This window comes from Acomys minous (genome assembly GCF_964271855.1).
Source record: "Acomys minous genome assembly, chromosome: 10".
In the NCBI taxonomy this organism is placed as follows: Eukaryota; Metazoa; Chordata; class Mammalia; order Rodentia; family Muridae; genus Acomys; species Acomys minous.
In genome coordinates, this window is record NC_140491.1 from 68,617,637 (window position 1) to 68,638,642 (window position 21,006).

The following is a 21,006-nucleotide window of genomic DNA, read 5'->3' on the forward strand; positions in this document are numbered from 1 at the left end:
CGCGGAGAGAGAGGAAAGGACCGGACCAGCTCGTGGGACTGAGACACCTAAGGACCCGTCCTGCCGAACGGATTCCAGGAGGTTTTAATCTTCTGTCCCTTTAACCTTTTTTTTTCTTCTTGTATATGCTAGTTGGGTTGTATAATAAAGTTTAATTGTTAATAAACTGAGCCAACACTACCTTCTCTCCCTCTTTCTTTCTACTTCCTCTCTCTCTCTCTCTCTCTCTCTCTCTCTCTCTCTCTCTCTCTCTGGGGTAGCCCTTCCCCCTTTCCTTCTTCCCCCCATGCTCATTTAATAAACTCCTCTACAACATAATATTTGCTGTGCCTGGCACCTTATTAAACCATACTACCTTATTACCTTACCTTCTCTTATATCTTACTGCCTTTAATCATTAATCATAACAATTATCACGTATTTATTTATTATTTTATGTGTGTGCCTGAGTTTATGTGTATGCACCTTTATATGGAGGTCCCCACAAAGGCCAGAAGAGGATGCCTGCAAGTACAGAGTTATAAGCCACCACATGTGGATGCTGGGAACCCAGTCTGACTTTTTATTTTTATGTGTGCATATGATTGTTTTGCAGGCATGTATGTCTGTGTACCGTGTGTATGCAGTGCTCACAGGGGCCAGGAGAGGGCTTCGGAGCCTTTGGAACTGAGTTACAGATTAGGGATGTGGGTTCTGGGAATTTAACCCAGGTCCTCCTCCGGTCACTGATCTTGTGACTATCTAGGGATCCATATCTCTCTCTCTCTCTCTCCCTCTCTCTCTCTCTCTCTCTCTCTCTCTCTCTCTCTCTCTCTCTCTCTCTCTCTCTTTGTGTGTGTGTGTGTGTGTGTGTTTGGAAAAAGAGAAGAGAAAACCAAACAACCAACAAACACGACCTCTTAAACACAGAAGTGACATCTCTTCGAAGCGGGTTTGCTACCACTCTCAAGGATGGCGCCAAAAGCCCTCCCCGCCCCTTTAAACATGGTCGCTTTTGGGGCAGGCGGAAGTGACGCTCCGAACCGGAAGTAGGGTCTGCAGCAGCGCTCGGACCGAATCCGAGCGCCGCGGTAGCAGCACCGGGCTCCTTGGCCGGCGATGAGACGAATCTGGGCGTTCGGGGGCTCCACGGCCCTGTGGGTGCTGCTGGCCGCCCGCATGGCGGCGGCGTTTGAGCCCGTGAGCGTGGGCATCGCCATCGGGGCCGTGTCGGCGCTCACCGGCTACCTGTCCTACACCGACTTCTACTGCCGCTTCACCGAGTGCTGCCACGAGGAGCGGCCCCTCAACGCGTCGGGTACGTGCCGGTCGGGGCGGGCGGGAGGGCGCCGCGGGAGACGGACTCTGCCCGGACCTCGCCACACCTTCGCGGGCGGAGATGACCGCCCGGAGGACTTGAACGCCGCGGGGCCGGCTTGTGCGCCCCCCTCACTGGGTGTCAGGCTTGCAGCTCCGTCCAGAAAGCCCGCCTTTGGCTCTTGCAGGGTTTGTGTTTGTTTGTTTGGTTGGTTGGTTTTGTTTTTCCCCCCCGGAGCCAGCGGGGGTGGCGGGAAAGCACGCCCGGAGCTCAGCCGCAAGATGGCTATTTCCTCGATGAATGAATCCGCGTTGCTTCCTTGTTTGACATTGAGGCGCTAAGGAGAACTGCCAACTAAGGGTCTGTCTCTAGATCCATAAGGTTCGGGCTGGATCGGTTGCTAAGCTGTGCCTCCCTCTGGCTGGTTTCAGGTGCCCTTTTAACGTGTGTTTTTCTCTCTGTTCCGGGGCTGGCCACCGCAGCCCTCAAGCTGGACTTGGAAGAAAAGCTGTTTGGACAGCACCTCGCCAACGAAGTGATTCTCAAGGCACTGACTGGCTTCAGAAACAACAAAAATCCCAAGAAAGCACTGACTCTGTCCTTGCATGGCTGGGCTGGCACGGGCAAGAACTTTGTCAGCCAGATTGTGGCTGAAAACCTTCATCCAAAAGGCCTGAAGAGTAACTTTGTCCACCTGTTCGTCTCTACTCTGCACTTTCCTCATGAGCAGAAGATAAAACTGTACCAGGCAAGATGACATGCCTGGGCCACCGGCTCAGTAGCTCCGGCCTCTGCTTCTCTGCCTTGAAACAGCTGCTTTGCTTCTTTCTTTCTGCTATTTTACTATAGTTCTGGCAGGCCTGGAACTCACTGAGAAATGCCTGCCTCTGCCTCTCAAGTGCTGGGATTTAAAGGTGTGGGCCTCCTTGCCTGGCCTCTATTTATTCATACTTTAAAAAAAAAAGATTTATTTATTATTATGTATACAGTGCTCTGCCTGCATGTATACCTGCAGGCCAGAAGAGACCATCGGATCACTTTATAGTTGGGTGTGAGCCACCATGTGGTTGCTGGGGATTGAACTCAGGACTTCTGGAGGAGCAGTCAGTGCCTTTAACCCCTGAGCCATCTCTCCAGCACCTTATTCATACTCTTTGAGTGAAGGTTTCATTGTGTAGCCCAGGCTTGGCCATGGTGTTAGGGATCCTAGTGCCCCAGCTTTCTGAGAGCTGAGATTAACTGTTGGCTCAGTTTATTAACAATTAAACTTTATTATACAACCCAACTAACACACACAAGAAGGAAAAAAAGGTTAAAGGGATAGAAGAATAAACCTCCTGGAATCCTTCGGCAGGACGGGTCCTTAGGTGTCTCGGTCCCACGAGCTGGTCCAGTCCCTTCCTCTCTCTCCGCGTCTCCTTTTCTCCTTCTACCTCTTGTTCTTTTCTCCCCCACCTTCCCAGTCATATGTAAAGGGCGGTCCCTTCTCCCTTCGAGGGTCAATTAGGAAAACAATAGCCACGGTGGGGTTCCTAGGTAGGCTTCCTGAATTCCAAGCCCAGGAAGGCTCCAAACAGTCTCTCACAAGGTATTCATGGTGTGCCCCAAGGGTAAAGCCCGCCAAGACTGCTTCCACCTGAGAAAAAGCTTAATCTTTCCCACAATTAACAGGCACCCACCACTTTGTCCATCTTATGATGTGTGTGTGTGTGTGTGTGTGTGTGTGTGTGTGTGCTGGGAGAGGTGTCTTAGACAGGGTCTCTTATAGCCCAGGTTGGCATCAAACTCTCTATGTAGCAGAGGCTGGACTTGCACTTCTGATCCTCCTACTTTCGCCTTCCTAGTGCTGGGGTGATAGCTGTGCCTCACCGTGGTCCAGCCATCTCTTTTTTAAAAAACTGCTATTCCAGCCGGGCGTGGTGGCGCACGCCTTTAATCCCAGCACTTGGGAGGCAGAGGCTGGTGGGCTGCTGTGAGTTTGAGGCCAGCCTGGTCTACAGAGTGAGTCCAGGACAGCCAAGGCTACTCAGAGAGACCTAGTCTCGAAAAACAAAAAAACAAAAAAGCTATTCCAAAATACAATGAGGTAGGGGATGCTATGAACATTAAAAGATGGAGCGCCCCCTAGTGTGTGGGAGGCCATAGGTTCAATTCCTGGAAATAGAGGGAGGGAGAAGAGTGGGTGGCATGAGGAAATCCGGGCAAGAGAGGCCAGGAGACTTGTTCCTTACAGCCTGTACTCACTGCCTGCCGTCTCTCTCCTAGCCTATGTCTTAGGCACCCGTAAAATGATGTGCAGTCCTAGCAGGACAAAGGGTGATAGGCAGGGCAGCCTTAAATAGTTTGCCCACTCTCTCCACCTGTGCTGCAGCCTGGGATTTGCCCCTGGGTTTTACAGGGTATAGAACAGGACTTCCTCCTAATGGCTTTGATTCCCTTGCTTCCTCCTGGCCTTCAGGTCTCACAGACCCAAACCTCCAGACTGTTTCTCCTTGTGAGATCTCTGCACATTTCATAGGCTGATTCTGACTTAAATGACTAATGTCCTGTTTGTCGGCACTAGTCCTTTTACTATCTTCTTGAGGAGGAGATAGCAAACTGAAACCCAAGCGAAGAAGGAAATGAAATTGAACCTGTTGTCTTTGCTGTAAGGCAGGGAGGGGTACCAAAGGGCAGGATTGTTTTATTTTAAGGTGCTGTCGATAGAAACCCAGGCTTGCCAGGTGGTGGGGGTGCACATTTTTAATCCCAGCACTCAGCAGGCGGATCGGTGTGACTTTGAGGCCAGCCTGGTCTACAGAGTGAGTCCAGGACAGCCAAGGCTACATAGAGAAACCCTGTCTTGAAAAACCAAAATAAATAAAAGTAAAAAATAGAAACCCAGGCTTGCTCCTGGGAAGGAAGCGCTGTGCCACCAAGCTACAGTCCCTACTACGAAGTGATGTTCACATTTCCAAATGTTATAGAGCTCTGGAAATACAGTGCCTGCAGTGGGTTCACAGAGGACGAGAGGTATTGCTTGGTGGGGGCGGTGTTTCAATAAAGCAGGGGGGCTAGGGCTGTAGCTCGGGGCCTTTCACACCAGCCAGCCCAGCGCCTTTACTCACTGCGTCCGCAGCCTTGGTCCCCTGTGTTACGCAGATCTGAATCCAGTTGGCATCCATCACATACCCTGACAGAAGAGGCTCAGGGTTCCTTCCTCCTGCTTTGTTTGAGGCGGGACTATATGCTGTGTGTGAGCTGATCCGCTAGCTTCCGGCCAGTTCTCTGCTGCCCGTTTTGCCGCAGGAGAGCTGAGCTTACAGATGCATGCTGGGGGGCATGCAGTGGGCATGTATGTGGAGGTCAGCAGGTGGCTTTCGGAAGTCGGTTCTCGCCCTTAGCCATTTGGGTCCTAGGGATAGAGCTCAGGTGGCCAGGCTCAGGTTAGAGCACTTTCATGCGTGGTAAGGTTTGGAAATTTGGAAAGGTGTCTGCCTGCTGTGTGGGGACCCCGGGACCTCTGCCCCTCCATCCTTTGGAACCTCCTCTGACTGGGCCTCTTTTCGGTTGGTCTAGGACCAGCTCCAGAAGTGGATCCGAGGCAACGTGAGCGCCTGCGGCAGCTCCGTCTTCATCTTTGACGAGATGGATAAGTTGCACCCTGGCATCATTGACGCCATCAAGCCCTTCCTAGACTACTATGAGCAGGTGGACGGGATTTCCTACCGCAGAGCCATCTTCATCTTCCTCAGGTCAGCCAAGGAGGCTTCCCGGGGACCAACAAGTGCTAGAGTGAGGTTCTCTTGGCCATCTGGGACAGGACGGCCACCTGGGCCAAGCCGTAGGCTCACTTGGTGCTCCTGCCAGCCTGCCTGAGTTCTAAACACAGCCCTCAAACTCCTTTCAGGCAGATGGGCCTTTTGTCCTTCTCTAGTAGCGCGCTGCAAACAGTCCTGGTGTAAAGCTTAGGGACACTAGAAGTGTAACACACCTGGGAGCCAGGGTGCCGCATAGCGCTATGGTGGCACATGCTTAGCATGCACAGGACCCCAGTCAGTCCTAGCACCGAAAAGGAGGGAATAAAGCCTTGGGCGGGTGTATCTGGCGAGGAGATGGGGATAAGCGCACGTGTGATATTGGTCTCTGCATCTCTGGCCAACTCAGCAACGCAGGAGGGGACCTCATAACTAAGACGGCCCTGGCCTTCTGGCGGGCAGGAAGGAAGAGGGAGGAGATCCAGCTGAAAGACCTGGAGCCTGTGCTGTCCGTGGGCGTCTTCAACAACAAGCACAGTAAGTACTCCGTGGAGCGGGGAACAAGCCGATTCTTAGCCGCCTCGGCGTCGCCCTGGCCTGGGGCTTTGCTGCCATAGGGAGCTTTGTTAGGGGGTTGTGAGGGGGGGCGTGGCCCTTGCCAGCATCTCTGCAAGGGCAAAGACGTGAAGGATGGACTGTGGGCCAGGCTCTGATATGGGATGTGGCCAGGTGGCAGTGACAGGAGACCTGCTTTGTCTTGTTCTGCAGGTGGCCTGTGGCACAGTGGGCTGATAGACAGAAATCTCATCGACTACTTCATCCCCTTCCTGCCCTTGGAGTACAGACACGTGAAAATGTGTGTGCGGGCAGAGATGAGGGCCCGCGGGGCTGCTGTGGATGAAGACATCGTCACCAGTGTGGCAGATGAAATGACCTTTTTCCCCAAGGATGAGAGGATCTATTCAGACAAGGGCTGCAAGACCGTGCAGTCACGGCTAAGTTTCTACTGAGCTCTTCCCCTAATGGGGTGGGAAGGCTCATGAAGCCTCCCAGGCCCACCAGGGCCTTGCCTTGTGGAAGCACTTTGAAGACGCCCTTGGGGCTTTTTGCTCATTTGCACCTGTGGACTCTGGAGATGCTGTCAGGTGGCATCTGATGGTGAGCTTCTAGAACCCTCACACTGTTCCTGTGAATCAAGTGCCTAGAAACATCTGAACTCAGGAGGCCAAAGGTCCTGTGTGGCCAAAGGCTCCCATGCCTCAGATGCTTGCCACTAATGGGGCTACAGCAATCTGCTGCAGCCTCGGGGAGCCAGATTTTTCCTGCCAGGAGCACCCATCTTTTTTTTTTTTTTTCCTCATCTTCTTTTACTCTGAGCTGGTACTCACAGTTTTCAGAAGCTGATGGCGTTGACAGATGCTCACTGTTGGAAGGAGCATGTGGGCTTGACAGTGGCTGAATGGTCAGCGGGAGCAGTGGCAGCACCCCCTCAGGCCACTGTTGCACACTGGGACACCCAGAGCCTCGCTGCTGCTCACAGCCCTGGCTGTGGAATTTTCTCCCATTTCCCACTGTGTGTGGGTTGCAGCCTGCCTTGAGCCTTGTCTCCTTAGCTGTTAGATTTACCCCGGCCACATCAGAATGGGCTGTCATCTTTGAAGGAGGTATTTGGTTACCGTTTGCCTGTTACACTTGCTCTGAAGGTCAAGCTCAGCTATGCAGAACTGATAGCATTGCATAAGGAGTAAGTTTCAGGCCAGGGCTGACCTGGCCAAACCCATCGGAAGGGATGAGCCTGCGGCACACTGGAGATGCTGGGGGTTTTTTGTTTTTGTTTTTTAAGGACATGCCTATATTTAAAACGTGTTTTTACTTCTAAACTTTAGGTAATAAATATAAGATACCATGCATTTTAAAACTAGAAAGTACCAGGTGTAGTGGTGCACGCCTTTAATCCCAGCAATTAGGAGGCAGTGGCAGGTGGACCTCTGTGAGTTCCAGGACAGCCAGGGCTACAGAGAAACCCTGTCTCACACACACCTAGGAAGGACATAAAATAGAATAATGCTTATTCTCAGGTGTTTATTGTGGGGCACAGTACCCAGGATCTCAGCAGCAAAGTCAGGATTCAGGGTTCCTCAACTATCTTTTGAGTTTGAGGACAGCCTGAGCTACATGAAACTTTCAAAAGGAAGGGGGGAAAAAGAGGTACTAAATGAAAAATAAAAAGATACCCATTTACTAAATGGGTACATTTTAGACCCCACAAAGTCCTCACAGTTTGTGGTGGGTCCTGGGTGTGATCTCAGGGTGGTGCCTTCCATGGCTGTACTGGGCTGGGCTGCTCTGGCTGCAGGAAATGAGCCTGTAGTTCCAGCCTCATCAGCTGTTCTGTCCTGTAGGTGCCGTGCAGCTGCAGACACAACACTGTCCCGCATTTTTACAGAATGTAGAATGGCTCATTTTATAAAATGGAAATGCCTTATAGAGAATCACATTTAGTCTTTTTAAAATGCCAAGCTAAGCCAGATATGGTGGTGCACCCCTTCAGTCCCAGTAGCTGAGAGAGGACTGTCTCATGTTTGAGGCCAGCCTAGGCCACAAAAGTGGACACCGGCCTAGTGATGCACATGCCTGTGCGTCTAACCCTTAGGAAGGTGAGTTTAAAGTCAGGTACGTTATAGAGACCCTGTCTCAAAGCAGAAAGCAAACAAAGCCCTGTCAAGGTGAGGTCGAGTTTCATGCCATATTCTTGGATTGGAGCCAAGTTACCATTTATAATCTGTTGGGCGCCTGGTCAGGAAGAAACAAGCTTTTCTGTTTACAATGATGTAATAGGTGGACACGTGCTGGCCACCTTTGGACTGCTGTTACTGATCTGTAACTTTGAAAGGCCTGCGCTGCCTACCCCAGCCTCCCAACCTGCCTGTGAGAAGGCATGAACCGAGTGGGATGCAAAGTAATAAAGCCAGTGTGAGACTTTCCTAGGTTTTCCCTCAGCTGTGTGGTCGTGTAACACCTGGACGCAGAGGCTGTCCGCACCCCATAAAAGCCACTGTGTGCTTTAAAGGCTGTTACCCACAAACATAGGATGAAGTCGCGTCAGGTGCTGTGTAGCTTTGTCGGGCAGTCTTTGGTGTGGCACACGTGCACACACATGTGGTTGGGCCCCTTCCTTAGCTGGGCAGGGAGCTGCCAGGGCCAGGCTTTCCTGCTACACAACATCCTAATGGTGACCTATGTACCTGGCCATAGCTTCCTCATCCTAGCTCATGAGGAGACCCAGCTGCTGGCTCTTCCTGTTCAGAAGTATAAGCCGTCTTCATCTGCTGCTCCCTGACACAGTACCCACCCTGTCCTACACTGCCACCTCTAAGACAGGACACAGCAGAACAGAGCACCCTGTACCCCTCAATTAGGGCTCAGTGAACGAGCCCTCAGCCCTGACATGACTGGGGGAAGTTGGGAGCCCTGGGCCACCTATGAAGGGGCCCTGACCAGGCTGGTAGCAGAGGCAGGGTGGCCCTGCCAACAGTTGACCTAGTTTTGAACATAGGCCCTGTGAGTGCCCTGAACAGCCACCACACCTACAGGAGGAGCCCAACCCCTTGGCAGGCATTCATGTGTTGCATAAAACAAGGCTACCCAAGCTCCGCCCTGCCTGACATCATAGTGACGCTGAGCTGCTTTGTCTTACTATACTATGGAGTCCAGGGACAGCACTCGGGCACATTTGTGGTCCAGGCTCACCTAACCACTGCATGGCCCCTGGCAGGGCTGCCTTCAGCTCCCTGGGGACAGACAGTCCCTTGTCCCTGAGATGCCACTGATGCAGCAGGTGGCCATGCTTGGGCTTCTGCAGCACAAACACTGGTGATGTCAGCCTGATGGCTTCAGAAGACACACAGAGCCAACAGCTGAAAGGCTTCTCATAATATTAAAAACCATTTTAAATAATGTTATCACATTTGCAGTAAAACCTTCTTGTCCTGCCTCAAAACAGAAACACATGAAATTAAAACATAATTTTTAAAAAATCATGAGCCTACAATGGGCAGGCTGGGAGCTGGGTTCACCCTCTCCAGAGGCCCCAGCAGCTTTGGGTCCATGTTGCTTCTGTGTCTGTGGTCCCTACAGCATGGCCACCTGCAGGTGTCGAGGAGCAGAAACAGTCCCTGAGGGAATTCCTGGGAACCTCAGCAGGAAGTGTCCGGGTGTCTCCCTGGGGGAGGAGTGGACCTGCAGCGCGCCGGGCAGCTGGCCTCAGTCGTCCAGGTAGTAGTCCAGCTTGGTGAACACAGTCTTGCAGCCCTTGTCGGAGAAGACTCTCTCCTCCTTCGGGAAGAATGTCATCTCTTCAGCCACCTTGCTTATAATGTCCTCATCTTCTTCATAGCCACGGGACTGCATCTCAACTCTGATGCACATTTTCAGGTGCTTATACTCCAGGGGCAGGAAGGGGACAAAATAATCAATGAGGTTCCGGTCGATGAGGCTGCTGTGCCAGAAGCCACCTGGGAAAAAGGCAAAAAAGGTGCCACTTAATACTGATCTATCCAGGTTGGTGAGATGGCTCAGAGGTTAAAAGCACTGTCTGATCTTCCACAGGTCCTAAGTTCGATTCCCAGCAACCACAAGGTGGGTCACAACCATCTATAATGTGATCTGATGCCCTCTTCTGGCCTGTGGGGAGAATGCTCATATACATAAAAATAAATAAATACTTTTATAAAAAAGAAAACAATTGATCTGTCCATCAAGCATAACTATTAGGCCGGCCTTTGAGATAGAGCTAGGAGACCACACCCTACACCGCCCATCTCCATACCGGGAGGAAGAAAACAGGAGTTGAAACTGCCTACAAACACTACCTTGTAGTACTGCAGGGTGACATAAGGGGAGACCTTTGACCTTTAGGGTACATCAGGTGGTCATGGCACATGCCTTTAATCCCAGCACTCCTGAGGCTGAGGCATGCGGATCTCTTGAGTTTGAAGAAAGGCTGGTTCAGAGGACGTTCCAGGACAGCCAGCCAGGGCCACACATAAGAACATGTGTTGCTCCTTGCAGGGGCCCTGAGTTGGTCCCAGCACTCATCAGGCTGCCCACAGCCACATGTAGCTCTGGGTCCAGGGATACAACACCATCTCCAAACACCCTCATGCACACACATGCACAAAAAATGAAAAACACAAAAACGCTTTTAAAAGGACACTTTAGTGCTGTGGGCTTGGAAAGGCCTCTCCAGGGTACCTTAGAGATGGCAGGCCGACTGGAGGGCCGCATGCATCACACTGTGTGCTGGGACCCAGGCAGTGTGTGAGAAGTTGATGGACACGTTGCAAGAGGTGCAAAAAAGAGCTAAGGGGGATATCCCCAGAGACAGACTCAGGCAGTCTCCAATAGGAAACTAGAGTCTGGCCCCAGAGCTCCCAAAGCTGGACCAGCAATGAAGAAGGAAACCACGGCTACTGCCAGTGCCCAAACCATGCCTTCCACAGGCAACAACTCCCCCTGCAGGCAAGAATGAGTACTGCAAGGGTCTGGAGTCTGGCAAGTGCATACCTGCAGAAGCCTAGCTCTCTCTGCATGGCTCAGTCCTGAGAACACCTGACTTAGCAACTGCTGGATGCCCCAAGAGCTCTTGATATGTCTTGATGTCCTACTTAACCCACTACTCTTTGTGCGCTGGCTCCCAATGCAAGCTGTGCAGAGAGCCCAACCTGAATGCCAAGGACCCAAACACCCGACCCACCAAGTGCCCAGCAAAACTAGTGATTTCAGATGGACACATGGCCTTAAAAACATCAGCAAGGCTGGGGTTTATCTTAGTGGTAGGATAGTTACCTGGCATGTGCAAGGCCCTGGGTTTGAGTCTGAACAACATTAAAGCAAAACCACCCATATGCAGCCAACTGAGTCAGCTGAGCGTGTGTCCTCAGTCAAATGTCTCCTAGCTCTTCCTTCTGGCCAGGCTGGCCTCCTAAGACTGCTCTTCTCATTGTCCACCCCAGCACTACTGTCAACAGTCCACCACTGTGACAGAGTGCTCGACTGTCTCTTATCCCATCTACAGCCCTGCAGGAGGTCCTCTCTTCCGCACGCATGCGTGCAGTGTTCTGATGCATCGCTGCCACGTCAGTCTGTATTTCCTGTTGTGTGCAGTCATCCTTTTAGTGAGAAGACTTCTCAACACTTAGCCAAATGTGTGTCTTTTCTCAGTAGTATTCCATTTGCATAAGAACACACGGTGCTGGCCACCTAACTTCCACTCGGATTTCTTGCTGAGCATGTTTCCAGTGAGGACGTGGCCTTTTGTTTTGTCACCTTCAGCAACCCCAACAGCAAAGACCTGGTGAGATCACCAGTGAGTCACCCTCATGACTGTCTGCCTCCTGGGGTTAAAGGTCAAAGGTCTGCATGACGGTAGGTGGAGAGGCAGCTGAGCTGAAAGTTAACAGCTCTGAGGACAGGATGAAGGCTTCGCACGGGCTGCCTGGTGCTGGCAAGCTCCTCACTGAGCCTGTGTCCTCTGTACAAGACAGACCATACGCATCTATCTACCCCACAAGGCAGGAGGGCAGACGGGATCAAACAAGGGGTCAAGGGTCTGCTACACGGGGAAGGCCATGGCAGGGCTCTAGGAACCTGCAAAGGGAGAGGCCTGACCAGTCACCACCCTCCCTGCAGCCACCTACAGTAGCCTTCTCCTGGTTCAGCTGCCTGCTTTTCCTCTACAGGGAATGTAGAAGGAACCCCGTCTCCACCAACCGACCAATGGTGCTGCCCAAACTTCTGTGTTTATCAAACCTCCTGCAGCTCCTTATCAGATGCTGGGTTCTGCCAGGGCCAGGAACACTGAGACTGCACATAAGTCTGACTCTCGGGCTGGGGAGGACTGAGGGCACAGGGCTGGGGAGGACTGAGGGCACAGGGCTGGGGAGGACTGAGGGCACAGGGCTGGGGAGGACTGAGGGCGCAGGGCTGGGGAGGACTGAGGGCGCAGGGCTGGGGAGGACTGAGGGCGCAGGGCTGGGGAGGACTGAGGGCACAGGGCTGGGGAGGACTGAGGGCGCAGGGCTGGGGAGGACTGAGGGCGCAGGGCTGGGGAGGACTGAGGGCGCAGGGCTGGGGAGGACTGAGGGCGCAGGGCTGGGGAGGACTGAGGGCGCAGGGCTGGGGAGGACTGAGGGCGCAGGGCTGGGGAGGACTGAGGGCGCAGGGCTGGGGAGGACTGAGGGCGCAGGGCTGGGGAGGACTGAGGGCGCAGGGCTGGGGAGGACTGAGGGCGCAGGGCTGGGGAGGACTGAGGGCGCAGGGCTGGGGAGGACTGAGGGCGCAGGGCTGGGGAGGACTGAGGGCGCAGGGCTGGGGAGGACTGAGGGCGCAGGGCTGGGGAGGACTGAGGGCGCAGGGCTGGGGAGGACTGAGGGCACAGGGCTGGGGAGGACTGAGGGCACAGGGCTGGGGAGGACTGAGGGCGCAGGGCTGGGGAGGACTGAGGGCACAGGGCTGGGGAGGACTGAGGGCGCAGGGCTGGGGAGGACTGAGGGCGCAGGGCTGGGGAGGACTGAGGGCGCAGGGCTGGGGAGGACTGAGGGCGCAGGGCTGGGGAGGACTGAGGGCGCAGGGCTGGGGAGGACTGAGGGCACAGGGCTGGGGAGGACTGAGGGCACAGGGCTGGGGAGGACTGAGGGTGCAGGGCTGGGGAGGACTGAGGGTGCAGGGCTGGGGAGGACTGAGGGCGCAGGGCTGGGGAGGACTCAGGAAGGAGAGCCGTACTCACTGTTCTTGTTATTGAAGACTGACACGGCCAGGGCGTGCTCCATGTCTCGGAGCTTGATTTCCTCTCTCTGTCTCCCGCTTCTCCAGAAATCCAAAGCCACATCTGTGATCCGCTCTGCCCCCGCATTGCTGCAGGAACAACTGTAGTGAAGAGGGGCTGCGCATCCCCCACCCCCAAAGCCCCCCAGGTCCAAGCGCAAGGGTCTCCCACTGTGGCGCAGCCACAGCCTCACCTGAGGAAGATGAAGATGGCCTTCTGATAGGAGACCTCGTCTACCACATCGTAATAGTCTAGGAAGGGCTTGATGGCGTCGATGAGGCCGGCGTGCATCTTGTCCATCTCGTCAAAGATGAAGATGGACCGAGCACAGGCGCTCACGTTGCCTCGAATCCACATCTGTAACTGGTCCTGGGGGGGGCAAAAGGGCCCGCTCAGAGCTCTCCGGGGGGCAACTGAGTCACCTCTGGAGATCTTAGTTTTTGTGCAGTTCTTCTACCTAGGCCCTCAGAACAACCTCCCCCCCTAAGGTCAAGGTTCTAAAGCACTGTGCTGTGAATATTAAAAACACACACACACACACACACACACACACACACACACACACACACACACACACACACCCCTTTTCCCCTCACAGGAGAGGACACTGAGGTACAGAGCGTTCCAGCAACTTACCTGAGACAATATAGAACTAAGCAGGCGCAGGCTAGGAGCTCAGTCCAGCCCTGGCCTATGCCATGCACACACAAATACACAAAATTAAAAAGACAAACCAAAGGGCTGGAGAGGTGACTTGGCGGTTAAGAGTACTGAGCGCAGCCGGGTGGTGGTGGCAGCACATGCCTTTAGTCCCAGCACTTGGGAGGCAGAGGCAGGTGGAATGCTGTGAGTTCAAGGCCAGCCTGGTTTACAAATCGAGCCCAGGACAGCCAAAGCTATACAGAGAAACCTTGTCTTGAAAAACAAACAAAAAAGAGTACTGAGCACTCTTGCAGAGGACCCGGGGGTCAAGCACCCATATGGCAGCTCACACCTGTCTGTAACCCCAGTTCCAGGGGATCTGACAACCTCACACAGACACACATGCAGGTAAACCACCAATACACATAAAATAAAAAATCATTAAAAACAAACAAACAAAAAACCAAAACTGGGGGTAGTGGTGCAGGCCTTTAATTCCAGCACTCAGGGAGGCAGAGGCAGGCGGATCGAGGCCAGCCTGGTCTACAGAGTGAGTCCAGGATAGCCAAGGCTACAGAGAGAAACCCTGTCTTGAAAAGCAAAACAAAACAACAAAACCAAAACAAATACACCCCAAACTAAAATTTAAAAATATAATAATAATAACAATAATTATTGTTGTTGTTATTATTATTAATTTTAAAATGTTATTATTGTTGTTGTTATTATTATCAGAAACAGTATTATTATTATTATTATTAACAGAGTTCAGGGATAGCCCAGGATACAACAATGAGCACATGAGCTTCTGTCTCAAATAAAACAACCCCCACCTTACTTGTACTTGGGTGTTTTGGTGGGGCAGATACCTCAGTCACTCTAGGGCAGCACTGAGCAAAACCCAGCCCAGTCCTTTCACCCCAAGCCATCAAGGTGGTACGCAAAGACTTCGTCAATCATTTTGCTTGAAAAATTGAGCCCAAACTCTACACAATGTGCAGGCGTTTCCACCCTCCTCCTGAAGGGAGAAGGGGAAATCAGCGCACCAGTGGCTACCCTGTCCATCTGCTTGGGGCTTCCCATTGGCTCCTGGCAGCACGGTTACACTCTTCCATTTGTGCCTAATGTGAGCAGCAACTCCCCAGGCACAGACCAGGCCGCCTGCCCCTTAAAGCAGGGGTCCTCAAACTGTGGGTCACCCTGGCCTGTCACATATCAGATATTCCCATTACGATTTGTAACAGTAGCAAAGTTACAGCCTCAAAGTAGCAAGGAGATATAACCCTATGTTATTATATTCCACCACATGAGGAACTGAATTAAAGGGTTGCAGCATTAGGAAGGTTGAGAAACAGCCTTTGAGGAACCTTCAGAGACCCCAAGTGGCTTGCCACCACCATGTGGCAAGTGAACATTTACACAGAACTCACTCGGTCATTAGAACCCAACAGACGAGGTTTGTCCAGTCTCCTGGCCCAATCAAACAGAATCACAGAGCGTGTGCAGGCGCTCACTACAGCACGACACCATCCTAAGCACCGCTTTATACCCCCTCCCCAAGGCCACTGAAGAAAGGCTGTTGGCCCCATTTCCTTTCTCTTCCTCCCTCCCTCCATCCTCTTCCTGTCTCTGGTCTCTGTTTGAAAACAGAGGCTCACTGTGTAGCCCAGCCTAACCTCAAACATGTGGTCCTCCTGCCTCAGCCTGCTGCAAATACAGCTGTGTAGGAAAACGCCCAGCTGACTTCAGGCACAAGGATTAAGCAACCTGCCCAAAGCCACACAGTTATGGCGACCCTGATGCTAAACAGAAGGGGGGAGGAGGGTTGGGGGGTGTTTCGCACAAATGAGGGCTAGGGACCATTCTAAAACAAAAAATATCCTTCTCAGAGAGGTTAAGTGACAGCCTGCACAGCCGGAGGGAGCAACAGATCCCAAATTCAGGCGTGGGCTAAACTCCAAAAGTCGATTGCAACGACCGAGTCAAAGCAAATTTAGATCTCCACGTTTCCTTTTCACAATCCGCAGGGACCTGAAGACCCTGGAATTGGATTTGATTATGTCCCCACAGCCACAGCCAAGTGTTACCGAGCCTAGAGGCCACCCATTAAAACTTTGTTGGTCTAATTGCTCTATGTACCCCAAACCCTTTGTATCTCACATATCCACCACCACTCCGGCCACGCGGTGGAGATTTGTAACTGAAGAACTTCGCACATCCTGCTCCACCCCAGGCTACCTCAGCCCTAGATGTTTCATTTTGGAAGATGGTCTGCGCTGCCTCCAGAATAGGCAGCTCTGACCACACCTTTTAAAGGGGAATTGACATTGCAGAGCCATATTGAGGCTCGCTCACTGACGTGGAATTCCCACATCCAACCCAACAACAGAGAAACCCCAAACCCGGGTCATCAACGAAGACGGTCAATTCATGCGCTTGCCTTATACAGGGTGATGTTTGAGGCGTGGGGGAAGTGCAGCGTGGCCACAAACAGGTGCACATAGTCACTGTTTAGTCCACCCTCGTAAATATTCTCAGCGATGATCTTGCTGGCGAAGTTTTTGCCGGTGCCTGTCCAGCCGTGGAGGGAGAGGGTAAGGGGCTTCTTGGGCTTCGGGTTGCTTAGGAAACCAGACACGGCGTTTAAGATGACTTTTTTTGCAAGATGCTGTCCGAAGAGCTTGTTATCCAGATCTTTCTGCAGCGCTGGGAAAGGAAAGATCACTCTGGTCAGGAGAGAAACAAGCTGGCAAAAACGCAGACCCATTTCCAGGCTGGCAGGGCCAGCGGAGCCTAGTCTGGAGAGCGCTGACGGCCCCTGGTGCCGCGAACCCTGCCCTTTCTCGGGCTGAGCCCCAAAGCCAAGCGGAAGAGGCGCGGTGAGGCCGCCCCGGTGAGATCCGCGCAGGAATGATACCCTACCCCGGCCCCGGCAGCTCATCTCTCAGGCCTCGAACCAAAGCCTAGCCTGGCCGCGGAGCCATCCCCCTGCCGCAGCGTCGCGGCCACCTGGCGCCCTTCCTTGGTGCCCGCCTACCCTCCCGGCTGAGGCTCCGCTTCTGTCCGCAGCACTCAGCGAAAAGGCAGTAGAGACGCGGGTAGGAGATGTAGCCTGTGAGTACGCCAGCCAGGGCCAGGCCCAGGCTAATGGGCTCCACCGCACGAACCAAGCACGGAGCCAGTAGCAGCAGGGCCAGAGCGGCCCGGCCCAGCTTCATGCCCGGACCCGCGCGGCTTGCGCGTCCCAGCGCCCACCGTGCCCGCGCACCGACTAACTCGCGTTTCCGGTTCCTGTTCCAGGCAGGCCGTCTCCTGATGCTAGCCGGCGGCCATCTTTGTAAAGGGCAAAGTCCTCTTTGCTTCTGAACCTTGACGTTATAAGAATCAGGTGATGGTGATTGTTCTTCCCCGCCCCCTCGGCCCCATCAAATGGCAGAATGTTTTAGAACCGCTCTTAATACATGATGCAGGCACCAACGTGCATGTGGTGCTCATAAGCTCATGTAAACATACACACAATACCTAAATGAATACACAAAAAATTGTGAGGCTAATGTAATGGACTAGCATATGATTTCCCCAACTTGTTTCCCTATTATTAAAATCTCACATTTGGTCCAGGTGAGGTGGGTGGTGTGCGTCTTTAACCCTAGCACTCAGGGAGCCGAGGCTGGGGCATCTATATGAGTTTGAGACCGTGAATACTGTCTCAAAATAAAGAAAATAATAAATAAAAATAAAATCTGACATTTGCGGGCTGGTATTGTACCATACCCCTTTAATCTCTGGGAGGCAGAGGCAGGTGGATCTCTGTGAGTTCAAGGCCACCCTTGTTCTATACAATGAACTCTTGGGAGAGCCAGGGCTAGAGTTAGATGCCAACGTGTCAAAAATGAATAAAAGTTTGGCATCTGTGTTACACTTTTTAAAAACCCATGAACAACTATTGTTAATGAAGCCCAGAGTTTACCCAGTACCTTGTTGGGAACCCATTCAGATCCCCACAGTGCTGCCTCCTCAGCTTCTCTGGGTGCTTGTGACACTTGTCTTGCTTTTTATTTATTTATTTATTGTTTTTTGAGACAGGGTTTCTCTGTGTAGCCTTGGCTGTTCTGGACTTGCCTCGTAGACCAGGCTGGCCTTGAACTCACAGTGATCCACTGCCTCTGCCTCCCAAGTGCTGGGATTAAAGGTTGCACCTCCACATATGGCTGTTTGCCTTGCTTTTTAAATGACTGAGTTTTGAGACATACTCGACACTTAGGGAAGGGGATCCCTGAGGATGAACCCCAGGGCCTCATGCGTTGTTGGCAAATGATTCATGGAATTATACCTCAGACCTTCTGTTCGACTTCATTTTTAGATTTCTGGGTGTAGTGGTGGGGGCTGGGCTACAGGCCCTGTACAAGAATGGCACTCTTAACCTGTTAGCCATCTCTCCAGGCTCTTTGTTTTTGTTGCAGGATATTTGATCCCACTGTGAACCCTGAGATTGTATTGTTTATTGGAAACCTGTTTCTAGTTGTGGTGTGGCTCAGCTGTAGCAGCACATCTTTAATTCAAGAGCTTTCTGCTTGAATTAAATAAAATCAGCCATAGGTCAAGAGGTGGAGCAAGCAGCCAGTTGACAGGGTGTAAATAATAGGGGGGAAAACCATAGAGAGTAAGAGGAAGTCAGGCAGATGGATAGAGAGACACACAGGAAGTAGACGGGAGGGACATTCAGTTTCAGGGTTGGTTGGTTTGTTTCGAAACAGGATTTCTGGGTAGTCCTGGCTGTTCTGGAATTCATTATGTAGATCAGGCTGGCCTCAAACTTACAGTGATCCACCTGCCTCTGCCTCCCAGGTGCTGGGATTAAAGGCATGCACCACCACGCCCTGGCCTTTCAGGGTATTTTGAGATGGTGTGGGGACCTGGGTTTTTTCCTCTTCTGGGTTACTGGCTGAGTAGGAAAGTCAGCTGGGTGCTTTCTCTGCCTCTCTGAGCTAACAGAGCCAGCATCTGGCTCCTGAGTCCTTACTGATAAAATCTAACTTCTGAGAGTTTGTTAAAAACAAAGTTTATGTTTGCTGTTTTGGTTTTTCAAGACAAGATTTCTCTATGTAATAGCCTTGCCTGTAGCCGACTCACTTTGTAGACCAGGGTGGCCTTGAACTCACAGAAATCTGCTTGTCTGTCTCCAAATGCTGGGATTAAAGGTCTGTGCTACCACGCCCAGTTTAGGCTTGGTTTTGTTGATGCCATTACTGAGGATTAAACCTTGGGCCCTTTGCACGTAGGCTTTACCACTGAGCTATACCCTTGTCCTGAAAATCTTTGCAGTTGTCCCTCTATTGAAATTTCTCTCATCATTAGACTAGTGTTCTGGAAGGGAGCTGCCAAAGTAAAGTGCTATTTCCATCACATCCTGCCCAGGGCCACATCGTTAGCCTGGTTGGATAGCTGATACTCAACTCTGACTGCTGAGACAGTCCTAACTTGCTGTCAGTTACACTACGACTAAATGCCACTTATGGGAGGTTTATTTCATTTTACAGGGTACACACATCATTATGGGGAAGGGGGGGGGGGAGGGGGCAAGGCAGGAGGGGGGGCGGAGAATGTTGCTTACTATCTTGTTCCCTCTGGCTTCTCAGCTACGTTTCTTTTCTGTGCATTGATGTTTTATCTACAGTCATGTCTGAGGGTGTAGTCACAGATAGTTGGAAGCTGCGAGGTTGGTGCTGGGAACTGAACCTAGGTCCTTTGGAAGAGCAGCCAGTGTTCCCACCCCCCCTAGGCCTCTTAGCTACCTTTCTTATACAGCCCCACGTCCAAGTGCATAGAGGTGGCAATACCCACAGTACACTAGGCCCTCCCCCATCAACCAGTAATTAAGATAAAGCCTGCTGGGCATGTTGGCGCACACCTTTAAGCCCAGCACTCGGGAAGCAGAGACAGGCGGATCTCTGTGAGTTCGAGGCCAGCCTAGTCTACAAAGTTGAGTCCAGGCCAGCCAGGACTACACAGAAACCCTGTCTTGAAAAACCATAATAAATAAACAAACAAGTCAACCTAACAACCCACAGGCTAATCTGCTGCAGGCGATTTCTCAGCTGAGGATCTTCTTCCCAGGTGCAAGTAGGTCTGTGTCACACTGACCAAAACTAATCAGCACAGGCAGCGGCTGGGTTTCCTCTCGGTGGGGTTCCCTCTGCATCCTCACAGCTCACTGGACCTTTGGAAAGAAGTCATCAGTGTGCAAGGCCGACATGTAGGCAGTGGAGAGTTACGCTCTATCTTGTTGAGGGCAAAGTGTCTACAGAAGTCACTGGGGCCAGGCATCTTGGCCCTTGACTGTACTCCTAGCACCCTGGAGGTGAAGGTAGGGTAACAAGTTCAATGTCATTCTCTGCTGCATATTAAGGCTAAGATGTGGTACATGTCTTTAATCCCAGCACTCGGGAGGCAGAGGCAGGAGGATCGCTGTGAGTTCGAGGCTAGCCTGGTCTACAAAGAGAGTCCAGGACAGCCAAGGCTACATAGAGAAACCCTGTCTCAGAAATCCAAAAACAAAAAGAACAAAACAAAAACAAACAAACAAACAAAAAAAGAAGGCTAAGATGAGCCTAGGCCGGCAGAGTAGGAAAAAAAATACTGGAATTCTTCAACATGCAAGATTTGTCTCTTCTTATGCACATTCCCACCCACCCATCACAGGGTAGCCCTGCCCTGTCCCTGTAGATCTCGCTCTGTAGCCCAGGATATCCTTGAGCTGAGAGATCCACCTGCACCTGACTGTGGGAGGCTGGGATTAAGGAGTGTGAGGCCATGCCCTGCCCCACCCCCTCTTTGAAGGCAAGCTGTCCCTGAAGTCCTTGTGAGTGCAGAAAAGAACAATGAACTGTTTTCTGTCGTGAGGGAAGCCAAACCTAGGACTGACAGGCAAGCACTCTGCCCAGTGAGCCACTGAGAGAGCACTGTTTTTTATTTTGGTTATTGGATGTCCCAGCTGGTCCCATGTGCTCCTCAGACATATACCCAACCCCTGAGACCAGAATATCCTGCCAGTTAGTACAAGTGTAACAGATCCCTAGACTTTAGCACAACTGACTCCATGATGGAAGCATTCAGGCTGCAAAACTCAGCACTACCTGCCAAATAGCAAGAAAGAGACCTAATCCATCAAAGGTCATAGTCCTAGGAAAGCCTCTAACGTACTAACCTTACTGTTTCGCTTTTGTAGCTCCGCTTTGGGCTAACTGTTCTTGTTAACTAAAGTATGTCAACCCAGGAGATTAAGTTTGTGTTTAAAAGCTCAAACCAAGAACACCTCAGGGCTCCATTAGGATCCCGAGCACCCTGTGGCGTTGCCAGCCAGCTGATAAAGACTGTCTATTGCCTTAATAATCCGCAACAGAAGGAAACCTAAGGCAAACAGGAAAGCTGTTTGTACTTAATGTTTCAGGTCTGAAAGAGATCAGAAATGCAGCTTCTCACGTTCTTCTCTTTATTTGTCTTTT

The 21,006-nt window shown here is 51.9% G+C and overlaps 2 protein-coding genes across 2 annotated transcripts; one reads left to right on the forward strand and one right to left on the reverse strand.

The window, feature by feature from the left end:
- The first annotated feature begins 1,009 nt into the window (after positions 1–1,009).
- Positions 1,010–8,017, forward strand: TOR1B (torsin family 1 member B). Its single transcript, XM_084799982.1, has 5 exons — positions 1,010–1,297; positions 1,780–2,045; positions 4,856–5,031; positions 5,444–5,571; positions 5,803–8,017. Exons 1-5 carry the CDS (start codon positions 1,099–1,101, stop codon positions 6,042–6,044), a joined length of 1,011 nt encoding a protein of 336 aa, XP_084656108.1. The 5' UTR covers positions 1,010–1,098; the 3' UTR covers positions 6,045–8,017.
- Positions 8,018–8,952: 935 nt separating this feature from the next.
- Positions 8,953–16,802, reverse strand: TOR1A (torsin family 1 member A). Its single transcript, XM_084799983.1, has 5 exons — positions 16,539–16,802; positions 15,942–16,207; positions 13,053–13,228; positions 12,821–12,948; positions 8,953–9,548 (listed from the first exon to the last, which is right to left on the reverse strand). The coding sequence occupies exons 1-5, from the start codon at positions 16,717–16,719 to the stop codon at positions 9,298–9,300; spliced, it is 1,002 nt and encodes a 333-aa protein (XP_084656109.1). The 5' UTR covers positions 16,720–16,802; the 3' UTR covers positions 8,953–9,297.
- Positions 16,803–21,006: the final 4,204 nt, after the last annotated feature.

Bases quoted from the DNA above. Each gene is read 5' to 3' on its own strand.
- TOR1B (XM_084799982.1), top strand. From the start codon at position 1,099: ATGAGACGAATCTGGGCGTTCGGGGGCTCCACGGCCCTGTGGGTGCTG. The intron at 1,298-1,779 runs GTACGTGCCGGT...TGGCCACCGCAG, and splicing joins GCGGCCCCTCAACGCGTCGG to CCCTCAAGCTGGACTTGGAA. The intron at 5,572-5,802 runs GTAAGTACTCCG...CTTGTTCTGCAG, and splicing joins CGTCTTCAACAACAAGCACA to GTGGCCTGTGGCACAGTGGG.
- TOR1A (XM_084799983.1), bottom strand. From the start codon at position 16,719: ATGAAGCTGGGCCGGGCCGCTCTGGCCCTGCTGCTACTGGCTCCGTGC. The intron at 12,949-13,052 runs GTGAGGCTGTGG...TTGTTCCTGCAG, and splicing joins GCCATCTTCATCTTCCTCAG to CAATGCGGGGGCAGAGCGGA. The intron at 9,549-12,820 runs GTGAGTACGGCT...CCTTTTTCCCAG, and splicing joins AGTCTTCAATAACAAGAACA to GTGGCTTCTGGCACAGCAGC.